At 43.0% G+C, this 27585-nt stretch overlaps 2 protein-coding genes across 8 annotated transcripts in view; one reads left to right on the forward strand and one right to left on the reverse strand.

Annotated features, from left to right (window-relative positions):
- Positions 1–3196, forward strand: part of fam131bb (family with sequence similarity 131 member Bb) — a 28884-nt gene extending 25688 nt beyond the window's left edge. For all 6 annotated transcript variants that reach the window (XM_034611120.1, XM_034611121.1, XM_034611117.1 and 3 more), the window contains 2 exons: positions 341–604; positions 1965–3196. In XM_034611120.1, coding sequence (XP_034467011.1) covers positions 341–604; positions 1965–2177 — 477 coding nt within the window. In that variant the 3' untranslated portion in view covers positions 2178–3196. The remainder of the gene's footprint in view (positions 1–340; positions 605–1964) is intronic.
- Positions 3197–7446: 4250 nt separating this feature from the next.
- clcn1b (chloride channel, voltage-sensitive 1b) overlaps positions 7447–27585 on the reverse strand; it is a 29056-nt gene continuing 8917 nt past the window's right edge. The window contains exons 2-23 of one of the 2 annotated variants that reach the window (XM_034611029.1): positions 24619–24850; positions 22607–22738; positions 22398–22526; positions 22090–22223; positions 21592–21669; positions 18428–18506; positions 16660–16785; positions 15448–15532; positions 15011–15112; positions 14360–14444; positions 13565–13720; positions 13380–13449; positions 13179–13289; positions 11902–12115; positions 11676–11809; positions 10903–11078; positions 10728–10809; positions 10548–10630; positions 10229–10273; positions 9993–10097; positions 9009–9095; positions 7447–8713 (exon numbers count right to left, since the gene is read on the reverse strand). In XM_034611029.1, coding sequence (XP_034466920.1) covers positions 8258–8713; positions 9009–9095; positions 9993–10097; positions 10229–10273; positions 10548–10630; positions 10728–10809; positions 10903–11078; positions 11676–11809; positions 11902–12115; positions 13179–13289; positions 13380–13449; positions 13565–13720; positions 14360–14444; positions 15011–15112; positions 15448–15532; positions 16660–16785; positions 18428–18506; positions 21592–21669; positions 22090–22223; positions 22398–22526; positions 22607–22738; positions 24619–24850 — 2901 coding nt within the window. In that variant the 3' untranslated portion in view covers positions 7447–8257. Of the gene's footprint in view, positions 8714–9008; positions 9096–9992; positions 10098–10228; positions 10274–10547; positions 10631–10727; positions 10810–10902; positions 11079–11675; positions 11810–11901; positions 12116–13178; positions 13290–13379; positions 13450–13564; positions 13721–14359; positions 14445–15010; positions 15113–15447; positions 15533–16659; positions 16786–18427; positions 18507–19945; positions 20025–21591; positions 21670–22089; positions 22224–22397; positions 22527–22606; positions 22739–24618; positions 24851–27585 lie in introns of both variants that reach the window. The other variant, XM_034611030.1, reaches the window with a different exon arrangement.

Below are 27585 nucleotides of genomic sequence, written 5' to 3' on the forward strand. Positions count from 1 at the left end.
AGTACGTCCTTTAGTCACTGTTCTAAAATGCAGCTAATTTAAAATGATGAGCCTTGATCTCTTCTGTTCTGTAAATCAAAAGGAGCTGCTTAACTGCTCCTGTGCTCAAAGAGAGAAATACTGATCCCTGCGTAGTTAGTAAATGCTTCAACGTTAATGGGGCTTTCTTGAGTTTTCTTCTCAACTGCCAACACCAAGCCTTGTGTGTTTTGACAAAAGCTCGACATTGTGCCGTCTCTGACATGAGAGTGTGATATTGAAGACTTGATTTGGACAAACAAGCAGCAGATCACAGCTCTATCTTCTCCCTCTGATCGCTCTCTCCTCCCCGTGTCTCTAGTCTCTGGAGCACCGGCTGCACAGCGCCAACCAGTCTTTGCAAGCGACGCCCAACAGCACCATCCACAGTCTGGTCCATACCGTTCACCCTCCGCTGGTCGATCTGTGGAACACAGTGCAGATGGAGGCCTATCAGACGGAGGCCGGCGGCTACATGGGCGTGGCGGCGGTGGTGGAACCGAGCCTCTGTGTCTCCTCTGGAGACGACATGGTGGGAACAGACCACTCCCCGCTACTGGAGCAGCAGGAGGAGGAGGACATCAAGGTGAGGTGGACGTGGAGTTCGATTACATAAAGTTACATCTTCAGGGATTTATGTTTGAACTGTGAAGTGCTGAGCAAGCACTGTAGAGAAACTTACTGACAGTTTTATTCCATTAACCACAAATCATTTTCATTCATCATACTCTTATTTTCCTAATTATTCTGTGAGTTTAGTGATTGATGTCTAATCCTCTGGACATGGGTTGGTCTCAGTTGATGCCATCTGAAATGGTTAGTTCATTACCTCTCCCTCCTCAAATGTGAGGATCTGCAGCTTCTGCTTGATCGTTGTAAATCTTTGGGGTTTGAGCAGCTGGCTCGACAAAACAAAGTATTTGATGACAGGACTTTAGATGAACAATTAATCAATTAATCTAAGGAAATACCCCATAAATCATTACTGTAAATGAGTGTTTGTTGTAGCTGTTGAAAGATATTGACTTTCAGTGAATAATGACCTTGACCTTTAAATAATGACCTTTAAAGGGACAATCCACCAGATTCCAAGCCTGTGAAAACAGTTGTGTAATATCTTTTGAGGAAAAATGTACAAACCTTGGCTCAACCTTGAGATTGATTCTCACTGAATGCCTGTGTTAATAAGTGGAGCTGCTGGGTTTAAAACAAGTGGCATTTGGATGCACAGGTGATGTAATGAGAAATGCTTATGAGTTGCATTATGGGAATTGTAAAGATTTCGGAGTTTGAATTCATAATATTTTGACATCTGCTGCTTGATTGTGACATCGTTTAACTTCTTGTAAATACAACAGTTACTCACTGTAGTCCCCCTTTAAAGCACAAAACTACTAGTTTTATATGTCCCCTCCCTGTTGATTTATTTGATTTCCCAAATTGATAGCACATGAATGTTTTAACGTTTCAGCTGCTGACTCTGAAATCTTGGATATTGAAGAGTCCTGAACACAACAAGAAAGAAACTCACCATCTAAGTTCAACCTTGACCTTGGAAACAGTAGTTTTATAAGAAAAGGGAGGTACAAGCTGTACAGCTAAATGTTTTTCCATATATATCACAAAACTAGAAACTGTCCCGACTGAAGCCTGCATCACCATATAATGGATTTAGTTAATGCAACAAAATAAAAAAAAAGATGCAAACGCACATTAATGTCCATTAAATTGTGAATGTGAAGATTCACTCTCTAAGAAGCTTAAATTATTCTACCTGGATGAGGAATCAGTCGTTAAACACATTGGTGTTATTGTTCACTAGTTCAGACTTGTAGTTAACTGAATATAGACCAAACACTCACTTCTTATACTCACATGGTTAACTGGTCATTCAAGCTGAAAGCTGTGGTGAAACTCAACCTGCTGTGTGTGTCTGTCCTGACCAGGAGGAGGAGGTGACACTGTTCTTGGAGCCTGAGTCGGCCACATTGACTCCGCCCACGCAACAAGGGGATGCCTCCGGAGGCAGTAGTCCGGGGCAACCGCCAGCAGAGCCAATCACAGAGCGGAAGGCCTCCGATGTCACCTCAGGCCTCATTCAGACGCTGGAGGAGAGACAGGAGGAGGAGGGGCTGGCCGCTTCCATGGCAACCAACTGAGTTCCCGGCTGTCAAGAGACTCCTTATTACAAACTGACCGGGGAGTCAGCGAGGAATGAGCGTAATAATACAACATATATCTATTAATCTGTTCCTTTTCAGGTATCACCAACACAACTTTTTGGTTGCAAGATGAACTCTTGGAAAACGGTGAGAGACAGTTGTGGAAGTGGACTCGTAGTGAGACATGAGCTGATGCAACAAAGGACACCTATTTCTTTGTAAGCCTTACATCCCGAAGGTAAATGAAGAGAGGAGTGGGGATGGAGAAACTGAAGAGGAGGAGGAGGAGGAGGAGGAGGAGGAGGAGGAGGAGGAGGAGCACCAACTGACAGAGACATTTCCATCAGGGAAATGAAAACCACGCTGAGATGAAGAGAGGGGGGACGGAAACATGCATGCTTTTTATGAAGACAAGCAACTTGACCCTGTCATCATCTTATAATGATAATGAAAAATCTACCATAATAAAACATTATAATAATAAGAATAATTTTGTAATGAAGAAAAAAAAGACCATAAGAAAAAGCTATGTATAAGCGCATAAGATATAATAGTTTTCCTATGGGAGAACTACTCTGTTTACAGCTGTGACTCAACATACAGTATTAGACAGTGTTTAACCAAATCAGTTTCCCTGTTGCATCCGACACACACAGTGTAGTTTTTCACATCGATTTCACTTCTAATTAAAGTAGACTCAGTACGTGTCAGCATTTCAGTGAAATGCAGTTTAACCCCCCAAAAGAAATTCTTCTATGATGTTGTGGCACCAGGCTGCCTGAGGCACAACCCAGGGACAGGCCTGTCCTGCTGACTGCACACACTAAACACTGCACAGAAAAGGATTGTACTGTAAGATAGTGTGCTTCCTACTCTGTCTCTTTGTATGCATGTTCCTTCAGAATACTATGGAGTACCTGTCCTATACAGCACTGTATAGACTTTGCACTGAACCGTAGTATCCCAGGTGGGGCCACAGTGGACCTGCGGTGGGCGCGAGCGGAGAAATAAAAAAAGACAGAGCTGCAAAAGCGAATCTCTTTTTTGCACTGATGCAATCCAACAGATCAGAGGTTGCCTTTGGACTGTTGCTGTTACCCAGTTCCCACTCTGAAAGCTTTCAGCACCACCGACAACCAAAACCGAGCCACTTAACAACACAGATCCTCAGCTGCTTTCTTTTCCACAGACGTACGGTAGTTGCGATAAATTGAAGATGATAACCACTGTTTTTTTGAATGTACTGGGAGACAGATGGCAGTACACACACGAGAGTCGAGTTCTGATGTCTCCTCGCTGTGGAGAGAGAATCAAACGCTTTCCTAAGAAGAGAGGGACTCGTTTGAATATGTTTTGGAGATGGATTCACTGCTGGTGCCCCTAGACCACTACTACACACTCCAACGTGCACACACACACACACACACACATGTGCGTGCATTGTCACAGGTCACTTTTGGGGACATTACATAGACTTGCATTAAACTCCTTGAGCTTAACCCTAATGTTCACCACATCCACTACTTTCGTAACCCTGACTTTTAACCTCAGCTTTTTTCTTTTCGTCACCATCGTCTGAATATTGTCTCGAAACGTCGCCTGTGACACCGACACACACTCACACAAATATCTAAATTGTAACCAGCAATAGGCGGACACAGCACTGGCTTCCCAACAGACCAGTGTCGGCTCTGTCGTATAGATGTAAATAGTCTGAGTATATAAAAGTCGCCTCTCGCTCACAGTCACAACTGTTCTACTACAGTATGATTTCTTTATTTTTTTACACCTCTCAGTCCCACTTGATAGTCGGGATTGCAAGGCCCTGATTTTATTTTTCAATGAAACGTAGGAATGTTTGTGTTGTAAATAGAGCGATCACTCAAACACTAGAAAGTGTTTTAACCCGTGTGGGGGGGGGGAGGTACAGCGGTAGGTCTGAGATCACGGGGGGAAATGGCGGCCCCCGTGTGCCGCTCAGTCTGCCAATCAGGGAATAGAAGAGAAGGCGCTGGGCTGAACACTACAGAGCCGAACAGATCGGTGTCTTCCTGCACATCGTGATTACTGTGAAGCAGCTGCCTGGAGTGTGAAAGTGATTTAATGATGTTTGAGGAAGAAATTTTTTTTTTGTTTCTTTTTGTGTTTTTTCGTTTCTTTTTTTTCCCGCCAGAGGAAGAATGGCTGTTTTCTAGCGAGGAGCCGGACTTCAACAGAGACAGAGAACAAAGTGGACTTTTCTGTGCATGTCTCACTGACGAACTTTACAACAACACACGACCACTGTTTTCATCTGGTTTTTCCCTGTCAGGGGGGGCGGGGGGGGGGGGGGGGGGGGGGGGGGGGGGGGGGGGGAAGCACCTTCTCCTCTCACTTGATGATTGTGTGAGAAACTTTGAAGATGAAAAAAAAAAAAAAATGGTTTATTGACTTGAATGAACTTATTTATTGATTGCTTCTTTATGCAATGTTGGGGGGGGGGGGGGAGGGGTAATGTTTATTTTTCTACTAACTTGCTGAAATCCCCTCCAGTGTAAGTTAGAATAAGTGTCATGGTTGCAAAGTCGTCTGCTGGTGATGTAGTTTTGAGCACTTTACACACTGAAAAAAAAAAAAAAAAGAGGCCTTGGTTGGAGAACGGAGACGGATTGTTTGGCAGCTCTCAATGATAATAAATCATCATTTGACTTCACATCACGAATCCTGGTTTAGATTTTAAAAAAGCTACGAGGGCTCAAAACTGCAAACAGAATGTCTTTACATGGTGGCACATATTCATTTATTTATTGAAGAATTACTTGGTTGGGGAGGAATAATGTGACAGCTTGTACAGAGTCTTTTAATTTCTTGTAGGTACCAACCCTTCTGGGAGCGGTTTCTTTCTCTTTATGAGTCTCGGTTTTTAAAGGCGTAATGTGGTGGAAAAGATTATCGCTTTATATATTCAATGTTTGCTAAAAACAGACATTGGTTCACAAAGAAATGTGCATGGACTCGATTAAACCAGCTTTTTCTTTTCTTTTCTTTTTCTATTTTTATGTTTTATCTAAAATCTCAATGAATGAATAAACTAATAACAAGAAGCCAAATATATTTCTGTGGATGTTAAGGTTTACTGATCACGTCTTTTGTTAAAAGTGACTGGTTCGCGGTTGAGTTCCCCTTTTTTTTGTATGATTCTACTGCCATCTTCCAAGGGTTTCAGTAACTTGTCTGCAGGCATGACGCTCAAAATTCTGCTTCCGGTCCTCCGCTCCTTCTCCTCGCCTCTCCCTCTCTTTGTATCTGTTCTGTATATTTGTGTGCGTCTCTATGTCCGTCTGTCTGTCAGTGTACAGTAAGTTGTCTGCTGTCTTATTTGGAAGAATCACTGCCTAAAAAAAAGAAATGACGTTTTCACATCGACCAAAGGGGATTTGAAGCAATCAGACATGTAACGTAGATTTAATTTGGAAGTGTGCTGCAAAAAAAAACAATTAACTGCTGTATAAAACGCTGTATGAAATTGGATGGCTTCTGTAAAAGTCTGTATGAAGTCGGGTTTATTTGTTTGAGATGAGGCAGTGTGGCTGGTGACGCCAGTGTACTCTCCTGACACTCACACCTATGCATGCTTGTTGGACAGCTGTCACAGGATGGTTCTTCCATGTGGTTCCCTCCCTCCCTCCCTCCCTCCCTCTCTCTCTCTCTCTCTCTCTCTCTCTCTCTCTCTCCTGTCAACAACTCTCTTCCTTTTCCTTCTTTTTCCTGCACGACAGAACCTCCTACACCTCCCTTCCCCCTCCTTTACCTGTCTCCTCTTCTTTTCCTCCGGTGGAGAAAGAGCAAATAAACAAATCAGCAAACAGCTTTTTCTTGTGCTTATGAGTGGATCTTTCTCACTACGTGTAAACAATTACATTCTCACACATTGCCCCCCTTCTTCTCTGGAGCCTTACCATAATAACATCTTGTAATATGTCATTTTGTGGCAGCCGGTGCACCCTGCCAGCTCACTGGTGATTTTCAGGCACAACAGGTATCACCAAGGAGCTGGCAGCAGCAGCAGCAGAGTAATCCAGCCTGTCGTCGTTTTCCAAACAACATTCCTCTCTGCTCCTCATCAGGATTATTTTATGACACATCCTCAGAGAGTGGCCTGCTATTGGACGAGCTGACTGTTTGTTCAAGCTCGTACAGAAACACACCGTTGACCTTCACAGGACAAACCGGTTTTCTTTTCAAGGCTGAACACTGGAGCGCTGTAACTAACATGGTGGTCCACTCTCCACTCTGTTACATATTCCACATATTCTGGGGAATAATCCCTCTGCTGTGAAGGTGTGTGGATATTTCTCTAGGTCACACCATATGGTTTACACATAAAACTCTCTGGTTTGACTCACTCAGAGAACCAAGGTTACAACGTAAGCAAGCGATATTAAAGGGATAGTTCACCCAATAATGAAAATTCACTGATTAACTGGGGGACCACTTCTTCAAACGTAAAAAGAACTGCAGAAATAAAACATAAAATGCCTCCATACTGCTCCTGTGGTGTCAGTTAGGCTAGCTAGGCTACAAAGCTTTTTACCCCTGAAACTCCAAAAGTGTCTGTGGAGTCAAACACTTCACCCACCCCTCCATCGGCATAGTGGTGAGTAGATGAGTGAATTTTCATTTTTGGGTGAACTATCCCTTTAACCTCACTATTAGTCTGTAAGTGGATCACTGACACTTTGGTCCACACTGAAATATCTCATGAAATTTGGTCCAGATATTCTCGTCCCCCTCTCGGTGAATTTTAATTACTTTGGCGAGCTCCTGAGTTTTCACATAGCGCCACCATTAGGTCAGAAAAAGTCAGTGAGGGTGTTTGGACTCATGTACCAGGAAGAAGTGAATTCTAACAGTTCTGGATTTTAAAGCTTGTGAGACGCCAAAACAGTGAGATTATATAAACAGACAGGATTTTACAACTCGAGAAAGATTTCGGCTATTTCCTCTATTCATCGCAACAATGGTGAGATGAACAGTAGAAATACAACATTCTTGTTATGAGCTAATCTTTCAGGAACGAGAATTGGCTTTTAACTGCAATGCTTTACTGGTTGCTGCCATCTTGTGCTGGTGACATCAGACTCTTTCTAGTAGTGATGGTGGAGTAGAGCCCCGGTTACCGAGGTCCTGCCAAAACACCTCTGCTGTCAGTCTCAGCTTTCAATCATTATCTTTTATAGCATCAAATAACAGACTGAAACCAAACTGTTTTGAGGAGAATTAACAAATAAACATCAGGTGTCCCAGCTGCTAACATTGAGGGGGCAGCGTTGAGGATCTACACAGCAACCTGCCACCAGCCTCAGCTAAACTATACGTATAAACATTATGTCATCAACATGTTAGAATGCTAACTTTCACTCAAACAACCAGTGCAGGTATGTACAATCTCACAAGGTATGCTAACATGGCTATAGCATCATTTTTATTGTAAATAATTAAAATAAACTAGTGGACAAATTCTATATTTATTATCTTTATAAATTACAGTGACTTGAAGATTTACCATACAGCAAATATATGATAAATGTAAGTTATAATTTGAAATTAACTTCAATCAATAAACTTTAAATGCATGATCTCTTTGACCTCTAGGTCAAATTAATTAAGTCTTCATCAACACATTATTTCATTATCGTACAATTCATTGCTGTCAGTTGATTGTTTCTCAAAGGTAGTTAATGAAATGACCAGACATGGGTACATGTGACGCACAGTTACATTCAACATGTCCAAGATATGGATGGACATTGAACATTAATTGATATGTAGAACTGGACAGTTTGTCCATCTGCAGTTCAAAAGACACAGGAAGACACCTGAGAGTGAAAAAATGAGATTATTGAAAGAGTAGAAAAATATCCCGTACTACAAGTTTCAGGAGCATTGTGTGCACCTGCTCCTCCTGCTCGCTAACAGCTGAATGTCGATGAGGGCTGCAGGTTGGCCCGACTCCTCCACCCAGACGACAGCTGTCTCTGGGGAAAAGGAGTAAAATCAGTAGAAAGTTGAAGTCTTTGCTCTTAAAGCCAGTCCTCTTATATGGGTTCATCTGACTCCTCGCTGTCTCTCTCCTCCTGCAGGGAGGATAGGGTGAAGACAGGGCTGGTGGGTGACGCAGGGGAGGCAGGAGGTGAAGCTGAGGAGATAGAGGTGGACCCCAGATCCTGGGCAGTGTCATCAACTCCCCCTGTGGCTGTGAAGCCACCGCTGGTGCTCCCCGTGCTGCTGGGGGAGGAAGGAGCGTCGTCACTCCCGGCAGCTCCTCTGGAAGATGATGCTTTCCCTCTGAAGTCCTCTTTGGACTCCTTCCTCACCAGCTCCCCCTCATGTCTGCTCCCCTCCCCCCACAGGTCTCTGTCTCGAGTGGGGGAGGAAGGGGTGGACGAGGTAGGCTGGTGCTTCTTGGATTTCCTGCTGGCGTCTCTGAAGCTCGCGAAAGGGGGACGAAGCCTCACCCCACTACGAGTTGAGCCCTCTATCGCTTTCTGTAACTGTTAGAGGACAGGAAGTGGTTGAAATGTCGACAGAGGCCAAAGCACGAAGCAAAGAAACGCACTGAAGCAACAATGTGGAATTAGTAAAGTGAACATCAAGGGAGCTGAGTTGTGAGGGCGGCGAACGGAATAACCGCATGAATCAGAGCAGAAAGCACGATGCACCCTGTGACACAACAACAGGCCCACGACGTGCGATCACCACGGCTCGCTGCCATGCTGCATTGGGGGATCGCACCAGGGGAGGTGACACAAAACATGCAGATAAAGCGAAAACATAGAAAACCTTTACCTCTTTCAGTGCCACGACACCCACCAGCTTTCCAATACTGGTGACATAGGCGTGACTGAGACCCAGCAGAGAGAAGAGAGTGTGGGTCTGAGTAATGACAGAGAGGGGGACATAATCCAGTCAGTGTTAAATGTATTGCGCAGTGACAGTGCTGTGCTTGCATGGCTGCACCGTTCCCCATAAACAATTTCTCTGGAAGAAAAAGAAGAAATATATTGCTAGGCTACGCAGCATGAGTCATAGCATCACATTTAAGATCCAAAGCCTTATGAAGACAACAACAAGAAAAACCCCTTAAAGGATTTACTGTTCCACACAACAAAACGCATAAGTTTAAAGGTCCAATATTGTAGAAAATGAAACTTCAATGTCATTTCTTTCTTACAAAGCAGGTATATAGATTTTATATAAATAATGTGGAAGTGCCAAAGTGTTCAATACACAGAGAAACGTTCTTAATCAGAAACTGTGCCTAAAAATGAGCCGCCAGGACTCTTAGTGATGTTTCAACAACAGTCACCGCCCTCCCTGTGCAGGATTCAGTTTGTGAAATCACCTTTGTTTTCATCCAGTCTCTATCAGTAGTAGTTTTGTTCAGCTTCTCCAATGATCTTTTCAGCTTTTGATATTTTCTCTGTTGTTCGTTGACTTAGCTGGAGCATTGAATTTGACCGTCTGTTCAGCTCACCAAGACCATTTGCATCTTTTGTTTGCCAGATGACCTGCATACTCTAGCTACAGCCCTCAGCTTTGGCATCTCCCAGTCTTGGCAACAGACTGGCTCCATTTGAATGAATTAGAGGACTGATTTCTTTTCTTTTTTTTTTGCCCGGAACCAGGTTAAAAGCTGAAGTATATAAACATAGCGTACTTCCCAAAATGTAACATGTTGTAAATATGAAAGTGTACATTTTGTATAGTGTACTTTGTCTGTGCACATTCGTTGCGTGTGATGACGCGTCACTCAGGTGCTGCTGTGTTCACCTTGTGCAGAGACGTTCTCTCCACCAGCTGAAACGGGGAGGGGTCTATACGTATCTGCTCCATATCGATTGGTTTGTCCAACTCTGCCTCTTCCCAGGCTTTGATCTGCCTCAGCCAATCACAAGAAAGTGAGAAAGAGTCAGGGAGTGTACAGAGTTGCGAGTTATTGATCTGGATTGGTTTGATCGTCTCGGTCTTGTTGGCTGTGTGGATGCGGAATCAATAGTGTACAGTACCTCCTCTTGTGACATGGTGTCAGTCAGGTTGGGGGTCGTGGTGTCCTGAGGAAAGAGAAGGGGAAGACGAATGGACAGTCAGTCAGTTTAAACATCCACACAGACGATGATAAGATGCCCCCTGGTGGTTTTATCGCTCTACAGAACACGTCATCTCTTCTATGTTTGTCATGCATGTGATGCTTCTCAGGCTGCACATGGACTGATGTCCCTGTCTGAGCTGTCACTGCCAGCTCTACAGCAGATCACAGACGCGCTGCTCCTTCCAGCGTTCGGGGGTTAAAGTGATGAGTGTGCGAGGTCTATGTTAGCGGCGTACCTGAGTTTCCATCTGGACTGATGAAGACGTGGCGGAGAAGAGTCTCTGAAGGGCCCTACTGACAGATGGCAGCTTGCGCTTGTCTGAGGACATGGTATGGCAGCACACATGTAAGAGGAGAGAGCAAGTGACATTTGATGGGTGAACTTGTCTTTATGTGCGGTGGAAGTGATGTGTTACCTGAGCCTGAGTCGTCGGCGGAGGCCTCCCGAGGTTTGGGGGACGGGATGGGCCCGTTGCATTCCTCCTGAACTGAAGCAGTCTGAAGGCACATGAACTGTATAATGAATTTTTTGAAACCAAGAAACGTCCCTCTCCCAATCTGTGAAGCTATTTATTGTTTGTTGTTTAACACCTTGTCCGCGGCCTCCTCTCCGCCCTCCTCATCGACGAAGGTGAAGGACTCCCAGCTTACTTTGCAGCCCGGTGAACTCTGACCTCTTTCGAACATTCGCCTCTCTGGTGAGAGCCACCAGTCTAAGATGGCCTGGAGCTCTGTTCTCTCGATGGATCCCAGGAGAATCATGGATTCTGCAGAGGGAAGTGTGAGAAGTTAAGACGTTTGCAGAAGTTATCCAATGTGCTTTCCCTGGTTAGATGAGAAAATGAATGTTATTCTCTGTTAAATGTAAAGCTATAACGCCAGCAGGTGGTTAGCTCAGCTTTGGATAAATACCAGAGACAGGGAAACTGCTCGCCTGGCTGTGTTCAATGGTAACAAATCTGCCTATGAGCCCCTCGTTGTGGTTTTGTGAGGGTGTGGGACAATTTCTTGGCCTCAAGCAGCGACTTCCTGGAGTCTCTAATATGTTACTGAGCCTTGCAGATGCTGGAGAGTTTTATTTTTAACTTGGAATAGAATCAGGGTTGCTGTTTCCCCACATCTTAATGCTAATCTAAACTAAACACCCTCTAGCTCCAGCATCATAATAAACAAACGTGAGAGTGGTATCAATCCCTCCATGAAACCCACTGCAAGAAAGCAAATAACTATACTTTCCACCATGTAAAATGATTTTTTTTTCTTCAAATTTATGGAGGAAAGAAACATGGAGGACTAATCTTTAACAAGGGTTTATACCTTTAACACTGAGCATCTATAACATAGAAGCAGGTGGGTCGTTCTACCTTTAGAGTCGACCAGTGGAATGGTTTTCAGGCTCGAGGTCTCCAGCAGATGGTTTAATTCTCGATAAGTGGATTGAGAAGACAAGAACTTCACTCTGCGCACCATGATGTCTTCCACAAAGATGTTATACTTGCTGTGGAGGCAGAGACAGTCGTTATCATTGGTCTTTAACGGACGCCTCACCTGTATGGAAAGCATGAACACAATGATGGCTGTAACCTTTACCTGATGTGCCCGAGGGCCAGCTCAGGCAGGTAGGGCAGCTTCTTCACCTGGATGATGGAGTCATAGAGAGACGGCTGCAGACCCTGGGCCACCATGTTCGCGAGGATGACCGCCACCATCATCGGTAAGATGTGGGAGATTTGACCAGTCAGCTCGAAGCAGATTACTGCCGTGGAAACTGTGTGTGTGACGGCTCCCGTCATTGCAGCCGCTCCTGGTGGGAAGCAGAGGGGAGGGCAGTGGTGAGGGTTTAGTATGATTACACTGTGTTATTATAAATTACTTGTTTTATTATCAATGATTCTTCTTGGTGAACCGATTTGGGTTTGGAACTTTTGAATTATTCGAATGTAACAAAACAGAAATTTAAAAGAGTGTAACCAGTGTTGGGAATTAGAAATCAAATGGTTAAGCATTAGAAATATGCACGTATCCCATAAAACCAATAATTTAACTCATGTGGAGGTTGTGAGTGACTGGAACCTTGACCAAATTCAGGTAAAAATGCTTCAACAGCCGTGTTTCAGCCAAAAGTATAAGGTACTTTTACTTTTTAAAGGATCTAAAAGATTCCCACAGACAATTGTTCCCTTGCATTTCCAGCACAGATTTAAGATTAGAGGCGATTAGGCAAATCAGCCTGCTGACGTATGAACAACTGACAGCTACAACAAGCTGTTCCACAACTATTTTTAAATAAACGTTATCATTACGGACTGTTTCCAATTCCCTCCCAATATCCTGCTTAGATACAATACTCAGGAGGGTCCTTCTGTTGTGCGCTTTCTACTGCGACTCGATGAGGAAGTTGTTGAAGAACAAAAGAAAAAGATGGTAGGCTTTAAAAAAATGGTGGCTGCAGAACTCAACCAATCAGGTATGTTTAGAGCTGCAAGCCCCACCCCAAAGGTTGGGGTAAAGCAGGGCCTTTACTGGGGGTTTATAGATTTCCCTTAATTTAGACCCTGGTCCCTGTGGTGGAAACACATGGAGCTCCTGCAAATGTTCCCAGAGAAAGATCCTGCAGTCAAAACACAGCTTATATGTAGAAAAGGCTATATCAGCATATTTGCGTGTGGATATAAGGTTTAAATGCCAGGGCAGACAGCTAGGAGCTGAATACTGAAGACGGCTGCCATATTTAAATCTTCAGGAGATTAAACACTTTCAGAGTCACCCATTCGAAAAATGTTTAATTCTCGTCCAATCTGCAGCTTTACAATAAGTCTTCGGGGCTCTGGGGACCTGGGTGCCACCACTAAGGATAGTGAACTGACCAATGACGGCGTAACCTCCCGGTAGGATGCGGTAGACTATCCCATCAAACAGGATTCCATTTGGGAATAGAGTGGCCATGATCTCTCCTACGAGGCGACCGAAAGCAGCTCCTTGAGGAGAGAGATAAGGCGTTCAGTTAAAGACAAATTGAACTGAAGCTCAGCAGGAGATACTACACTCGCATTACAAAATCCTCTTACCTAATATGAACACTGGCATAAAGGCGCCCGAGGGGATGGGCATGGTGGTGGAAAGTGCTGACATCCAGAACTGCAACACAAAAACAGGATCAAGGTGGGATCCAGACCAGTCCCCCAGGTTTCTCATGCTGTCACGTGTATTTAAAGGCAATCTTTACAGTGCACAAGAGGGCGGGGGAAGATACCTTCATGACGAAGAAGAGGAGGAGGATGACAAAGACGCTGACTCGAGGATGCAGCCACACAGAGGAGCGCCCTAGGCCAGGCGGAGCAGGAGATCCTTGGATTTTGGTCCAGGTGTAATTATCAAACAGGGAGTTGATGCACTCTCTGGGCATCAGCTGCCAGAAGGAACAGACAGACATAGAAAAACATTTGTTTTTCACTTGATTCCTCCCAAAAGAACCCTGCAGCTGTGTGCACACAAGCTGCTATTGTTAGATTAGGATCACAGATTCAAGGGGTGAAGTATCTGCACACTGGATTAAAGCTCTCAAAACTTCACTGGACTGAGAGAAGGAAACATTGTGTTATCTGTCAAATGAGCAAAACTCTTTATATGTTAAATGCTCTGACAAAACAAATATATCAAAATATCTCCAGATACACTATCAAAACCATGAATAGTTGCACAATGGAAAGTAAATTACAAAACATATCCAAAATGTTTGAATATATATATATATATACATATATAGGTATAAAAGAGAGGCCTCCCGAGTCCCCCCCAATGTCAGATGGGATTGGCTCGTGCCCCCAGAAGCTTAATATTAAACTTTTTCACATATGCAACAATACTCCCCAAGACTTGTAAACAGACTTTGATGTGTAAAATTGGTGGAGTTTCCCTTTAAGGTGCTAATAAAATATCTAGCCTTTATAGCATATCATGTAGAAACACATTAGATTCCGCTGACCATCAATATTAATGAACACACACCAGAAACAAGTCAGAGAGCACGAGATTTATTCTGTCTAACCTCTCCAGCCATGAATTGTCCAAATCCAGGAGGAAACGTCAAGGTGGCGATGATCAGGGTCACAGCACCTGGATAGATCAATCGACTGGGAGCACGCACACGCACACACACACACACACACACACACACACACACACATTTACAAGGATGCACAGTGCATTGGCAGAAACCTGCAACACGACTAAGAAAAGGATGCACAACAGTAATGAACGAGTGAGTGTGTGTACCAGCACTGATTGTTCGGGCTCTCCCGGTGCTGCTGCTCGTCTCTGTCTAACGGTGGAGACTAATGTTCCCTGACTGTTGAGTCTCGGAGGATAAGTGAATCTCTCCATTGAGTGAATAACTGGCTGAAAGGTTGTTAAGGCTCTGCTGCTGCCCGGCCCGGTGTTGTGAGACTGATGAGTTTGGAGAGTGGAGCCGAGATACATTAAGATGAACTGGGTTTGAATGCATCTGCTGCCAGAGTCGCAGAGGTTTAAGAGGCCAGTGCCGCACTAATCCACAGCAGCTGTGTGTGTGTTTCTCTGTGTGTGTGTTTCTCTGTGTGTGTGTGTGTGTGTGTGTGTGTGTGTGTGTGTGTGTGTGTGTGTGTGTGTGTGTGTGTTTGTATGTGTGTGTGTGTCTGTGTGTGTGTGTTGGGGTTCTCACTGTTTGGTAAGGAAGCGTGTGAGAGCAGTCGGCCTCCGCATGAAGAGAACCACCTGTCTGTTCAGGTAGACAAAGAATGCCCCCAAAAAGCCACAAGAGATCCTGACACAAGAAAACAGTTTGTTCAAACATTGTGCACGAGAACAGTTAGAACAACTTTACATCATAACAATAGATAGAACTATAGCTGGAGAAAAAACATTAGAGTGGCACTCGGTACAGTCAAGACCGAAAAATCCTGCACAAAAAGGAAATGGTTTGATAATCTAAAAGATGCATTTGTCATAAACACATAGTTGGTTCTGCCCGTTAACCTGCATCCGCACCACAATCAGACACAAGGGTAAACATAACCTCCTTGATAGATGGAAATACGATGAAAAACACTTGAATATCTGCACATGCACACATACACCCACACACACACGTGTCCTCACCCTATTATTGCAAATGCAGGCAGCTCCTGCAGGTCAAAGGGAAAATCCATCCTGAAGTTAGTTTTGAAGAGAGCTGTGATTGTGACTGAGGGAGACAGAAAAATAGATGTTACAAATAATCTTTCAACCTCAAAACAAATATGAGATTTCAATCACTCTTGAAATTCCCTAGATGTCTGAGCTCAGACACTTGTGTTTGAATTTTTATTATTTGCTTCTGTTGAAATCAAACAAAGGACATAAAAGTCCAGGAAAAGGGGGAAATATATTTCATGAATAATACAAAAAACAACACCCACTGCAAGAAGTCAAAATAATAAAAATAACAATATTATAAAAACGTCCTCTGTTAGATTTTAAACCTGCATTAACAGTGAAACAGGCTGTGAACTCATTTGGAGACGTGTTCATGTCGTCCTGATGAATGTAAGTTTAAATGCCGCTCTGTGTTCACCAGCTCGTTGCTTCCTTTGTCTGTGTGCTGTGTGCTGCTGAGCAGGTACAGTGGGTTCATTAGCTTTGCTGCTAAAAAAAACAGCTCCCAGTTGTGCGTGAAAGCAACATTACGAGAGCAGTGAGAAACCAAACAGTGAAGTTCAGAACTGAAAAATCAAAAAACAAAGAGGCTAAAAGAGGCTAAAGGGGAACTGGTGATATTCATATGTGGGTTCATGTCCTCCATCTTTATATACAGTCTATGGGTTGGACTAGCTGGTTAAAAAAAGAGTGCACTTGTAGATTTGTTTAAAAATAAAGCATGAAATGAGCTGGAAGTTTCACCTCCGGTATAAAAGTACATAATTGGACATTTTTAATATAACAATTTGATGTGTGACTGTCGAGAAGATGTAGATTTCACGACTATCTGTCTTGAGGGAGAATGGACGAGCGAATCTGTTAAAATAAGGCAGGTCATGTAATGTAATGTTCTTTTGTGAATTGTGTCCTGCGCATATAAAAGGTCAGATATTAACATAAACTGTGAGAAGTGGATGATTCTGACCTAAAGAAGAGACCGGATGCAGGGATCAAAAGCTACAAGTGTCTTTACTGTGGTGCTGGTGCGTCTCACACATTCTGTAGGCGATGGCTTAAAACATTTTATCCTAAGAAGCATATCCAGCTGCTTTCCATGACACGCCAGCTCAGCAGAATTTCATGGCTTGTGTGTGTGTGTTTGTGCGTTGAACGTGCATCTGCTCCTCTCCTCACCGGCATCCTTGTTCCAAACAGAGAGCACCCTGAATATGAAGGCGCTGAATGTGGCGGCAAAATATCCCCGCCAGTAATTCCTCACCGCAAAGTAGGTAGACGTGACCTCAATACTGAACAACACCCCTGGTGGTGGGAGAGAGAGAGAGAGAGAGAGGGGAGGAAGGACAGAGGGAGAGGAGGGATTAGAGAGGAGAGGAGAAATGAGAATGGATAGTGAGAGGAAGGAGAGGAGGAGGAGGAGAGACAGAAATAGCAAAGGGAGGGGGGGGAGAGGGGGAGAGGGGGAACGACAGAAATGAGTTAAATAAGCAGAATGAGACCAAAAACACTAGAAGCTGAGGGTGTAATTATACGCAACAGGGGAACCGCAGGGAGTGAACACACACACACACACACACACACACACACACACACACACACACACACACACACACACACACACACACACACACACACACACACACACGGGTATAATCAGGATTTGAAGAAATAAAATAAACATCAGAGCCTCAGAAACATTATTGTGAACACGATAAACAGCTGAACAGAACAAGGATGAAAAACAGACAGTGTGTCCTTGTAGTCTCCTTCTTTTATCTGATCGCAAATGGTTCTTACTGTTTTTAACTTGCCCTCAGTCAGTGGATTTAGAGATGTTTTTGTGTACTCTGGCACGATTGTTGATATTGCAACTCAAATTATTTGATTGTAATATTATACTGATCTCTAAAATATCAGAAAATAGTAAAACAAACATCAGAACCGTTCAAGGTGACCTATTCACATTGTGTGTTTTGTATGGCAACAGTCCAAAACTGAAAGGCTGAAGCCAGAGAATTGGCAATTTTGCTTGAAAATGATCAACTTGTTGAAAAATGTTGGCATCAGCTGCCAAGTGTGCAGTCACTCTCAAAAAGCATTAGAGGACGAGCAACTTGTCATAAGTCACTTTTTCTTTATCCATTCATGAACCTTCGAAGCCTAACACACATACGTTTAGGAGCCAGCTACAAGAATGGATGAAGAGCTGCGTTGAATGAGCTCCACTGTAATTAACTGAGCTTCTGTTGTGTGTGCACACAAAACAAGCAGGTAACCAGGGAACTGTTGAAATCTTTTCAGGACTAAGACCAAAGTTGACTATTTTAAATAACCTAGATTGAGCAATATGGATTTTATTCTACAGGATTTTTAAAAATAAATAAAATATGACAAAGCTCTTATTGTATTGTATTGTGATGTATTTTCACAACTAAATAAGCATTAATCAAAGGTAAAAAGAAACAAACCACTCAAATAAAAAGCTAATTGATTTGTTTCACTTAAATTAGGGTTTTGGGCCTTTAAGACAAGTACTAGGTCTTAAAATCTGGATAAAATCAAAACTTAAATAAACAAAAACATATGTGCTCAATGATGAAATAAACAGGACTAAGGATTTGGCTAAGGATTAAACTTCGGGACTTGATAGTTTTTGATAACATTATATTCAACATTTTTTCAATATAATAAAATATGGCAAACGTCTCTTTATTTTTTTCATGACTAAATAAGCAATAATCAAAGAGTAATCCCATTGATTAGTTTTGGTTTAATAACTTTTGAAACAGTAAAAAGGATCTTGCCTGAGAATTTCCCATCAAAGGGACTTCATGGTTTGTGATGTGTAATATTTGTGACACTACAGAACAGGATTTATCCAGAACAGGGAAGTGTTTAGTGCAGCAGTTGTGATTGTAAGAGGCCGTGTGCAGATGTACAGTACCTCCTAGTGGAGTGCCGAAACAGCATCCCACCCCCACGGCACAGCCAACAGTCAGTATATCTGTGTAACCATAAGGGTTCTACTGACACAGAAAACAGAGAGGGAGAGGAAAAACAGGGGGAAGTGAAGGTGTGAGAGAGAACGAGGGATGAAAGGTGTGAGATGATGAAGGGGGAAAATGATGGTGATGAAGGAGCAAGAAAGCAGACAGGAAGACAGGAGAGTTTGAGAAAGAGAGAATAAAAGATCAAGGTGGAGAGGACAGGATGTGGAACCACAGGGGGAGAATTGACAGAAGGGAGGCAAAATGGAATAAAGTGAATAAATAATGCTCACTGGAGTGTGGTAAAAAATAAAGTCATAATGAAGGGGGAAAATCACACTAAGAGAATATAAAGCAGAGGACGCACAGGGCGATGAGAGTAATCACACAGAGGAGGCAGTCAGCAATCAGGAAACAAAGCAATCCTTAGAGATGGCATCTCAGAACAAAAGTTAAAGGTAGCAGACAAAAAAATTACCATTCATTATTCATGACCTTGAATTATAACGTTCTGTGTAACTTTTAAAAATCAGGTTTATTGAGAGAGTATCTTTTATAATATGTCTAACATAGAATTACCCCATCAAGGAGGTTATTACCATTTGTCTGTCTGGGACCATTTAATTGTTCACTTTCTTCAACTTAGGGAGATAGGGCGTTAGCCTTGGTGGAGCTGTGCCCTGTCCGGGTGCCCTTGGTTGTCTTCTTTTTTAAAGATATTATTGGGCACTTGGCCTTGATTGACAGGACAGTTCAAGCGTGAAATGGGGGGAAAGAATAAGGAAGACAAGTGGCAAAGTTGCCTGGCTCTGTTAGAGAGGCAACATTCAAAACCTCATGGTGTGTCATAAATTATGTTTGAAATCTTTATGCTAAGCTAATCCAAACACCTTGGGGCTCTAACTTTAGATTTAGTGTATAGCCTAAAGAGTGGTCCTCTCACTCTCAGCAAGATGGTGAATAAAGCCCCTTTTCCACTGGTCAAATAACCCACCCACACCCGCTAGCATCTGGCTTTTGTCTGCAATGGGAATGCATTCAATCGGTCCGATCGGCAGTGAAAGAAACACCATGGCACGTACATGACATTTTACAAGACACACCAGGGAAAAAACAGAAAGGCAAACTCCTCTACTGGCAATGGGGAAAGAGTCAATCGCCACAATTAGTGGGTCTAACCGTGTTTTAAAATCCTGCATATACTTTCAAATTTTGATATAAAAGAGGTAAAAGTGTATTTCAGGAAATGTCAAACTATTCCCTTAAAGTCAACAGAACCTTATAATCCAAGGCTCAGGCACTAGCGGGTCAGTCTGCACATTTAAAGTGTTATTCAGTGTTATTCATCACTCGTAATGCAGGCCACTGGTCTGAGGTCAGATTTAATCTCCACGTTTGTGTCGCTGATGTTATTTTAGGAGGACAAAGCTGACCAGAGACCTGCGCCCGAGCAAGTCGATGGAGGCGGGACTTGCCTCCAACGGGGGCCGCGAAACAGGTGGCCACTCCCACGGCAGACGCACACACCAACAGGTCCTGGTTATGGGTGCCATTCTGGGGTTAAGGGTCATGGGTGGAAACGGGCGGGGAGGAGGGGAGAGAGAGAGAGAGAGAGAGAGAGAGGGAGGAGCGTGTAGGGACACAGACGAGCGGGGATGAATGAGAAAGTTAAAAGGGAGGTGGAGACAGAGTGAGTGGGGAAAGAGGGAGACATGGATATGGGAGGTCACTGTTAATACACATGCCAGACATTACCATCACACTATTAATACAGTGAGACACAAACACAGACGAGGTGTGAGGGGGGGAGCCAAAACAAAGACAAAAGAGATACTGGGAGTGGGGGGGCATGAGACATATGGGAGAGGACAACAGGCACCGACAGGGTTCCCACTTTCTCATCAATTTCGAATTCAAGGACCTTTCAATGAATCTCAACGACTCAAAATTGGCGCATTTGGCAAACTCAAACCCAGAAGGGGCCTCGTGGGAGTTAAGACCTTCTCAAGTGAAAAGTGTTGATAGAACTGAAAGACGAGGAACGAGGACATTGTCAAGGACATCCAGTCATTTTCAGAACAAGAGTCTAGCGTCTGCAAAGTTTGACCTGATGAGGGAGATAAATGAAAAGTCAGGGGATCAACAAGGTTTATACAATTTAAACTGAGGGGACATGAATGGTTGTACATGGCAACACATCCAGAAGTTATTACGGTATTAAACAAGTCCAAGGTTTATAATGTCCTCATTACATTGTTAGCATTTAATCTGGTTTGCTTTAGTTTCATAATTATAATTTAGGGAGCGGACAAAAGGCTTTTATAAAATATACATACGTCCTGTGGTCATCACCTACGTGGGCTGCGTCTACCTACACTGGTTTGTAGACGGGGGCGTGCGTCCATTTAAATGGAATGAAAATGGACTGAACCAGTTAATTTATTTTATTTCATTGATACTGTAATATCAATATGATTTTAAAACCAGCATTACCAACTTCAGACGCAGTACTCAACACTAGTTTGAATGAGCTAAATGAGCGTCCTCGTCTTTCAAACATTATATCATCAGAGGTAAAGAATGCAAGCAATCCTGAATCTTTTTCTTCTTCTATTGTTTAATGCTGTCTCAACTTTAACCTCAACCTCTTTTGGTCGGACAAAATTTCTGTCCTTTGGTCCGCACCGTGTTCTGAGGCACCTTTCACACCTTTTAATTTGGTTCTGACTAATCTGAAAAGTCTGAAGGACTTAACGCCCTAAGATATTTCATTCAAAGCCACAAATGTAGGTGTCACCGTTCCGTTTAAAGAAAAGTCAGAAGATAATCAAAGTACATGATTTTGGAGGCATGAATATTGACAGTGTACAATATTTCATGGAATCCCATCTAAGGGTTGCTGATGTATGTGAGTCTGCACCAAAGTGGAGGACGACCTGTATCTGTACCACCGCATAACAAACATCACATTTCAAAATTGATTTGACTCAAATCTTTTCTGAGCCTGTGGGAACCCTGAAGTTATGATGGAAAAACTGCATTCGGCATTCATCAGTGCAATAACTGTGGGGAGTGAGGCTCATGGGTGCTGTAGTCTGCTTTGCTCAGTGCCTCGGCTTACCTCATAGATTCCGGAGAAGATGGACATGAATCTGCTCAGCACAGCGGCACAGATACTGGCGATGTGCACAAATGGACCCTGGAGGAGACGGGAGATGTTTGACATTTGATGTTATCGACACAGACACTGACTATTGTCTGTAAAGCAGAGAGTCCGAAGTGGGACGTGTTGTATCAGAACAGATAAATTATACTGCAAATGTGGGATGTGACAGTTGCCCTGCTCCTGAAACAGGGAAAATGAATGTACTGCTTTACTGAGAGCTCGAATAATTTGCATCAGTCCCGTGAGAGGAGGGGGGGGGGGGGGGGGGGGGAGGGGGGGGGGGAATGACAGGAGATAATTTATCATTCTCCAAGCTTGGAGGAAGGAGAGAAGGAGTGATGGGAAAAGAGAAGGATAGAGGAATAGGGATATGATGAGGATGGTGATACTGGAACAGTGGATTGTGATAAGATACGAGAAATAGGGCAAATATGTAAAGGTGGGTTTGTTTACCTCTTTGCCCACTGGCATTCCACTGCCCAGGCCAGCAGTCAGGCCGACGACTTTGGCTACGAAGGCTTTCAGAGTAAGATACTCCTTCAGGACTACACCTCTAAGAATGGTTTTCAGCTCTGGGATACCTGAACCTGAAGGGTAAAGAGTAAAGGTTAATCATATTATGAGTGCAAAGATGGTGACTGCTGTAGAGGGGTGAAAAGGACAAAATGCAGCCACTACAGGAAACTTGGACAACAGGAGGTAAGAAAAAGAGACATCTTTTGGAGAGGATAAGAGAGGCTGACAGGTGATGGAGAGCTTACCGATGGCCTGCGGGGAAACCAGGTGACAGAAGAGCGAGGCGAACATGACAAGGATCATGGGATACGTAACCCAGGCCAGGTACTGGAGCGCCACGTTGCCCTTAAGCTCCCCATGCACCCATTTATAGGCTGAAAGAGAGAAATCAAATGACAGAAATAAAGAAGAGAAAATGACAGCAGTAAATCCCCATGACCTTGGCCTGTGATACCTTGCAGGCTCTTGGCGCTGGTGTAGTCCATGCTCCAGCTGACCAGAGCCATAGTCAGTCCCAGAAGAACCAGGAAAATCCAGTCCTCCCCCATCTTGGTCACGAGGTACCGCCGCACACGGGCCAAACAATCTGGGACAGCGAGACAAAATTAATGATTCACCTCGAAGACATTTATCACTTGATTTAATTACTGACAGTTATTTATTGTAACTATGCCTCAGAGGGAATCATTCAGGGTGATTATGGGTGTAGTGATGATGATGCTGTGGCTCATCCCAGAAGTCCCTATAAAGTCAGTGCAGGGTGATGTGAATGTGAATGGACATTTAGGAAATGATGTATGTTTATTCTCTGGAAATTTGTGTAAATACCTACAATAGAATTTTAGAAAAAAATCCCAAGTAAGTGTTTAAATCCGTATGATTTCCAGCATGTGAATATACACAGGTTAAAGTCCTGTTCTTGGAGAGGTTGTGTTTAAGCCCCTAGTTTGTAACATGTTTTCTTTTTTAAGCTAAGATTTAAAAAAAAGCCTCTTTAAACAGCAAAATGACTGAAGTGATGTCATTTCTGTAATTTTCTTGCACTTAACAAAGCCATGCTGAGTGGAACCCCTGGAGACGAGTAAATTGACTTTGACTCGCACAATCAGTCGAGAACATCTTTAAGTAACAAACTAATCAAATCCTTAAATGAAGTTCTACAGTGTCCACGGGGAGGTGGACAAAAAGATTGAATATTCAACAATTAAACAGACACAAAACACCAGCAATATTATAAAGAATGAGCAACGAACAATGGGAAGCCAAAGAACTCATTCTGAAGAGCGGCTGTTTTCCACAGTGTTAAATTATTGATTTATTAATGTAGATGATAAATGTAAATGATGTTTAGCCCAGTTGTGATCACAGCAGCAATGGAAAACTGCTCTGAAAACTTTTCATGCATGTTTCATTAGGAAAGGTTATGTAAAGTGTCTAAAACAAAAGTTCTCATTGCAGAACACGACCCTGCATGAGTGGTATATTTATACATTATATATTCTGTTATATTTTTAAACTATCATTACTGATGCATAAATGTGTGAGCAGCATTTTGATGTAGTGGAAGGTCATTCTGGAGTTAATGTGAACCACGGTATGCGCTGGTTGTGTGGAAGTTAAATGCATCATAATTAAGCTGATGCAATTCATACTAAGTCTTATTCTACAACACAACCACGGCTGTTAAATTAACATGTGTAGTGGAGTTAAGAGAACGTAAGAATCCAGTGAAGTAGAAGTATAAACTATAGAGTTAATAAAAATGTACTTCGTAAAGTAAGAGTACCTAAAATTATGTCATTAAATTCCACTACTGACTGAGTTCAATATCCTTTTTATTTTCCTGGAAATGTAGAGGTTTTAGTAAAGTTCTTTAATTAAACCTGAGCATTATATACGCTGCCTCCAGAGTGTTTTAGGCTTAGTGTATTAAAATGAGGAAAAAACGATTAAGCAGTTTTTATAATAATTGTATTCATGCAGGTTGGAGATGGTTTTGGGACAGTGACGAGACCTTTGTGTTGAAAAACACGATTTTAAATATATCAAAACAGTTACCTGAAAGACTAACATATGAGATGTTAAAATAAGAAATTATACGTCTTATCTTAAATCCCAAATAAAAACCCTATTCCAGGTGGTGCTGAATCTCCCTCCCTCATGTGTGCAGCAGCCTTATCAAACTACAGCAGTGCATCCGTTTTTTACGAGCTCATCATGTTGCTTGTAAAAGCTCACTCTACAAATTCAGCAGTATTTGAAACCATGAGGAAAATGTTTGTCGTCCAATAAAAGGATGAAATTGTACATAAAGTAAAGATGATTGAGCGAAATGTATTTCCACCTCTGTTACCTGGTTACCACATGGCCAGCAGCAACTGCAACAGGACCATGGAAACTGTAACTACACCTTTTCAGACTCAACCTTTTGTTAAGCATCTGAATGTTTAACTCTCTGCTGGTCACCTTGGCATTTGGAGTAGGGACGAGGCTTCTTGGTAGATGAGGCGTGGCTCTGATGTGACTCCAGGGCCACAGGGTGATTGTGATGATGATGATGATGCCGCCGGCCGTGGCCTTTGCGGCCCGAGGCTGCGGCGTTGTCCCCCGCCTGTCTCCTCCATTGCCTCTCTGTCAGCAAACGGGCAGCCTCCCGCCTGGCAAAGTTCCCCAGCTGCTCCCTGTACTCACCGTACAGCTGCAAAACGAGGGGAAACACTGACAATGAACCGTGAAACGAAAAACCACACGAGTCGAGAAACCACATGTTTGCTGCAGCTCTCGGGATGCAGAGAGCAGAGGAGGGAGAGAAGGGGAAATACCTCTGACAACTGAAACCTGGGTGGAGGATAAAACTAGATCCAGAGTCTTGAGACTCTGGATCTAGGGGGGGGGGCGTGCAGCATGAGTGTAAGGGATACACTGCAACCTGAATACCCTGGCAGATAGAAACGGACAAAACTGGCATAGAGATCGGAAAATACCCTCCCCTCAGAGGTGGCAGGGGCTGGAGAGGAGCCAGAGGATGAGATCCTGGAAGAGCGGACATTCCGCATCTTCCCCTTCCGACTCTTGTGTGCGCTTTACACCTACAACCGCGGAGCCACATGCACACACACATGGCCAGATAACCCGACACCCTGTGATCCAGTGTGATTGCTTTGCGTTGCACTCGTAAAAAAAAAAAAACCCACAGCGGATATAAAATACTGCAGATCCAGGTGCAGCTATGATGTGCAACTGAAACCCGGAGATCACATGGATCCCAGCTCACAGAAAGTCGAGATGCTAAATCACACAGAGCTGCCAGGCATTTCTGTCTCATGTTCACACAGAGGAGGAGAGCTGACACGTCCAACTGTGAGGCCCTCGACCGACTCACTGACTGAAAGCCTGACTAAAAGCATATAATTACACTCACCAACATTAGGTGTATAACAACAATCTGTGTAGAAATGACTACATGTCAAGGACAAGTCGGTTAAATCTTTCTTTTGATGAGACTTTCATCAGTTTACATACGTTTAAAAACTGCTGTACACAACCTGTTCACTATAATAGAGCAATAAAACATGCTTTTTCTTAAAGCTGAGTAGATATCAAACAGACTTGTGGCTTCTTCAGGAGCAAATAACATTGTTTCACAATCTTGTATCTTGTGGTAATTCTACCTTGGATGGTTAAAATATTATGGCTGATAATCAAAATATCTATTGAGAAAATGAAAAGGGAGTTTTACTTACAGAACCATGTTGCTCCACTGAGCCACTACAACCATATGACAGCGTGACTCCTATAGAAGTTTGTAATTAATATTATTGGTTGTCATGCAGTTATCGGCTCTTGACAACTTTCGACGCCTCTAAATGATCTTGCAGGTTATTAAATACCTGAACACTACGAACCACAAACTGATATTCACCACAGCGCTGCACCGCTTAACAGCTTATCAGCACTAATCCAACGACGTTTGTTGACTACTCTCATACTTACGGTGCAAAAGCTGAGACAACAGTGGACGGTGAGAAGCTACACTGAGATCTGTCGACCACGCTTTTATTATAAATATTTGGAATCATGCAAAGAGCTGTTTAAATATCACCTCCACAAATCATTGATCTGTTTTGCTGTCTGAATGATGGGGTTTGCTTCTGAGGAAAATGACGAAGAGGAGATTCTATCAAACGTCGCAACGCGTCTATAGGCAGCATTTCTTTCCATCACACCATTCATATACTGTCAGCATAGCCATCATTGGCAATTAGAGGTTCAGTCTCTTGCCCATGGACACTGCGGAATGGAGTTGCCGGGGATCAAACCACTGACCTTCTGGTTAGTGGTCGACCCTGTCTACGTCCCGAGCCACAGCCGCCCAAGTTAACCAACTTGTATCATTTGGTTAAATGAACAAGAGCAAGAGTTGTTTGTAAAAATTGAAAGCATCCTCTTGTTTTCTCGTTGAAAAATATGTGAAATGTCCAGGTTTCAGTCTCTTATCATTATCATATCACTTCAATTATTTTTTCTTAGAGTCAGACTGCAGCTTTCTGCAAAAACAACCCATTAAATCTGCCACTGGAAAAAAAATTAAACATTAAAAACAGATGCACCAAAGTAACTTCTGAAGATTAAAGAAAAAAGCCAGCAGCGTTTGATTAAGCATGACAGCATAAATAAAAAACAAACTCAGAGCAGATGGAGCCTCTGGTCCTCGAGTCTTTACCTGTTTCTCATCAGTTGTCTCCAGCATGATGTGGCAACGTCCCTGCTCTGTCTCCACTGTCCTCCAGTGCAGACAACCTCTACATCACCTCCACCACTGCTCTACACATTAACGCCAAAGCACTAATCCATCAACATCATCAAACAGGGGCTGCCACCAGACGCCATTAAAACCAGGTACAGCAACAGGAGAAACCTGCTCACCCTTCACACAGAGAGAGATCTGTTGTGGTTTCAGCTCCAAGGTCAGAGTCAAATAATCTCATATCAAAAACATCTCTTCATTAGATATTTTATCAGACTAGTTTTTGTATAACTGAATTTCTTTTCTCTCATTGTACTGCCAGTGGCTGAGAGTGGCTGTTATTCCGGATCACCGGTGTATTGCATAAGTTGCACATATCTCATTATTTGAACGTTAAATTACGATGAAACTATAAATGTGAAAATTTTATTTCACCCTGGGCTCTGGAAAAGAATATTCATTGACTTGATTAAATAAAAAAAATAAAAAAGATGACCGGTTAATTGATAATAGAAATGACTCAGACAAACCATACAAACTAAAACTCGGAAATGATTTAATAAAGTCCACAGAGTTTTCTAAACGGAATTAAATGTGAAGCAGTCTGGGCTGCAGGCACCCCACCTAAACGTGCACCTTAATGAATCAGGAATTGTGCATGAATGTTGGACATATAATTCTGTGTA

The sequence above is a fragment of the Hippoglossus hippoglossus genome, chromosome 16 (genome assembly GCF_009819705.1).
Source record: "Hippoglossus hippoglossus isolate fHipHip1 chromosome 16, fHipHip1.pri, whole genome shotgun sequence".
NCBI classification, from domain to species: Eukaryota; Metazoa; Chordata; class Actinopteri; order Pleuronectiformes; family Pleuronectidae; genus Hippoglossus; species Hippoglossus hippoglossus.